General features: G+C 43.5%; 1 protein-coding gene across 1 annotated transcript; it reads right to left on the bottom strand.

The window, feature by feature from the left end:
• Window positions 1-395: 395 nt before the first annotated feature.
• On the bottom strand, window positions 396-2,263 carry LOC135156089 (uncharacterized). Its single transcript, XM_064107221.1, has 2 exons — window positions 1,896-2,263; window positions 396-1,362 (listed from the first exon to the last, which is right to left on the bottom strand). The coding sequence occupies exons 1-2, from the start codon at window positions 2,261-2,263 to the stop codon at window positions 396-398; spliced, it is 1,335 nt and encodes a 444-aa protein (XP_063963291.1).
• Between the last annotated feature and the right edge of the window lie 656 nt (window positions 2,264-2,919).

The raw sequence follows: 2,919 nt of genomic DNA, 5'->3' as shown, positions 1-2,919 counted from the left end.
TATTAACATAAATATCTGTCGAACTGATATTAAAAGTGAAAAAAAATTATTGACCATTTATGCATTCAGATTATACAACAAACAAAACCTTTAAACTTGTAGCTACTAATACTTACCACAGTTAAGAGCAACTTTAAGAACGACTGGTGATCCTTTCTTGTGGTAAATGATATATTCATTGGCGATGGTTACGTGTATAAGAAAGGTTCACCAGTCGTTCTTAAAGTCGCTCTTAACTTACGAACAGCTTTATCAAACGCCCCCCCCCCCTCCCCCCGGTATTTGGTTTCCCCTCAATAATAACAGCTGTAATGTGTTATATATTTTGTAATTTCAGCATTGATGTCCCCATTGCACCCCTTTTTGATTTTTTTTTATATATTGTTCTTGTTTTACTACAATGCTGACTTGAGGGCTTGAAGAACGGCTTCAACATAAACGAGGCTTGGTCGCTTCTTGGGCTCCACGTCGCAGCACTCGTATCCGATGTTCCGGAGGGCATCCAGCTGGAAACGGTTGCCCATCCTCACAAAGACACAGCCAACCTGGAAAGCATCTGACTTGATGGAAGGCAACTGGCCATCAAGGGCAACCTCGGGTGCAACGTGGTTGTAAAGCCCTTCGGTGCGATATCGTCTCTTGTCGTCTTGGTTGAGACGGTACACATGGGAAGGGCAAGCTCGTCTCGTTGCATGACCAAAGTCAATCACTTTGGCCCTCATTCTGCCTTCCTCCATGTTCAGCAGTATGTTGTTGCACTTCAGGTCGTTGATGAGGAGTCCTCGACGATGCATGATGTTGATTCCCTCAACAATGTCCAGGGCGATAGAAAACTTCTCCTGCGGCTTCCATCCGGAAGGTCTTCCATCCAGGGAGTCAGCCAGGGTGATGCTCTTCCCCTGTTGGGCATCACCTACAAACTCCATAGCCAGAGCAAGAGAATGGCAATCCAATGTGGCATACCCGTAGTACCGGGGAAAGTGACGGAATGCACTTAGGTCTTTTTGGATGCCTGCTTCTTCGCTCACGAAGTACAGCTGGCGTTGACGGTGCGCAGGGTCTCTGGACAGAGGGAAGTTCTTCAGGGCGATGGGGTCTTTTGTCGTCGCATGCCTGAAGAGGTAAACTGCACCGTTCGAACCTCTTCCAAGCTCTATGGTCCTGGCTGTGCTTGATGTTGACCACAAAGCAAGGTCTTTCAGCTCTCTCACCACGTTGTTACATCTTGGTGGGGTGACAGACTGCATTGCCTTGTGGATGCTGGAGAATGCATCAGCACTGGTCCAAACTTGAGCTCTAGAAGATGATGTTAAAGAGCTAGCTGAGTTGAGGTTAGATGAGGATGCAGTCATCGAAGAAGATCTGCTGATTGGAAGAAAAAAAAACAAAGAGAATCAAAATGACATTAATTATGTTTTCAATTATATGTTCTAGCAGTTCTGTTTTGTAGTATAATGCTTAAAAAATTCTTCAAAATCGTACAAATTGTTAAGATTGAATTAGAATCTATAAATCGAAATTTGACAAATGAAAGTGATTATATAATCTGTTCAGAGAGTATATAGTAAGCTTTTATTTTCACATTGAATCAATTTGGAAAGTACTACTGGCAAAGCTTTGCTTCAGATGATTTTAACTATGTACAATACTTATATAATTTTATTGAATTAAATAAGTTAATATAACATCTAAGGCATAGATAAAGTTTTATTACTTGTTATTGCCTATAGCAGCTTCAAAGGTTTATCCTAGGCATTGTTTGTTTTTTTCCATCCAACTTTTGTTATTGAAATTTCAAGTAACTAGTGATGATCTTTATATCTCTGTTTTGTCACTTCGAACTTCTATTTCTTTTAGGAGTATTATCATCATCGTTATGAATTTTGTATACTCACTCCTCTTCACTTGATCCATCAGATTCGCTTCCAGTGATGTCAAGTGCTGGGTGGATATGCCTTAGGGAACTCTCCTGAGATGAAGGAGAAGCTGATCTGAAATCTTCTTCAGGACTTGGTCGTGCTGACTCAATCGGCGGAAGGATGAAGGTCCGATCCTGACCAAGGAATTCCTGGAGAGAAGGTTCCCCTTGCGACTCCTGGTTCTGTTGGTTCTCTGTGGGTGATTCTGGAGGTGTTGGGACGGACTGAAAGTTTAGAAGCAGTACAGCATCGCTGGGCTGATGCTCTTCATCCCGAGGCACTGAGGCAGGGTCTCCAGCTGTTTGGGGAGAACTGCCATCTGTCTGTGCGGGAAGTGCAGTCATCTCTGGGGAGCTCTCCAGACCAGAAGGGAGTGAGACAGGGGTTGTCTTCAAAGATGGGAGGGAGGCTGGGGTGGTCTCCAGGGATGGGAGGCAGACTAAGGAGCTCTCCAAAGATGGGAGGGATGCTGGGGTATTCTCCAGTGAAGGAAGGAAGACCTCCGAGCTCTCCAGTGATGGGAAGGAGGCTGGGGTGGTCTCCAGGGATGGGAAGGAGGCTGAGGGGGTCTCTAGAGATGGGAGGGAGACCGAGGAGCTCTCCTCCGGTGATGCAAGGGAGACGGATGATGGAAGGTCATCTCCCTCTGTTGTAGAAATCCTGTCAGCGTCGGCAAACTGATGATCCAAGGAGCCAGAGAAACGTGGTTCAGTCCCACGTTGGAGCACCGTCTAAAAAGAATTGTAGTAACGTGTTAACAATCATACAATTTGTAAAACATTTAACAGCAATTGAATATGATCAATTAGTTACGATTAAACACTATGCTATTCTTTTGCATAGAAGGATGACTATTTCAAAACATCTGGTAAGCAAGAGAAATAACTATCAAGAGTTAATAAATTATGATGAAATATATTACAATCAAGAGCAATAATGACAAGTGTGGTTCTCCAATTATTCTGTCCTTTCTTTTTTAGCTTTTTTCTTCATTGCGATT

Source organism: Lytechinus pictus, chromosome 12, assembly GCF_037042905.1.
Source record: "Lytechinus pictus isolate F3 Inbred chromosome 12, Lp3.0, whole genome shotgun sequence".
In the NCBI taxonomy this organism is placed as follows: domain Eukaryota; kingdom Metazoa; phylum Echinodermata; class Echinoidea; order Temnopleuroida; family Toxopneustidae; genus Lytechinus; species Lytechinus pictus.
This window is presented reverse-complemented; position numbering and strand designations above follow the sequence as displayed.

Bases quoted from the DNA above. Each gene is read 5' to 3' on its own strand.
- LOC135156089 (XM_064107221.1), bottom strand. From the start codon at position 2,263: ATGACTGCACTTCCCGCACAGACAGATGGCAGTTCTCCCCAAACAGCT. The intron at 1,363-1,895 runs GTGAGTATACAA...TCCAATCAGCAG, and splicing joins GATGGATCAAGTGAAGAGGA to ATCTTCTTCGATGACTGCAT.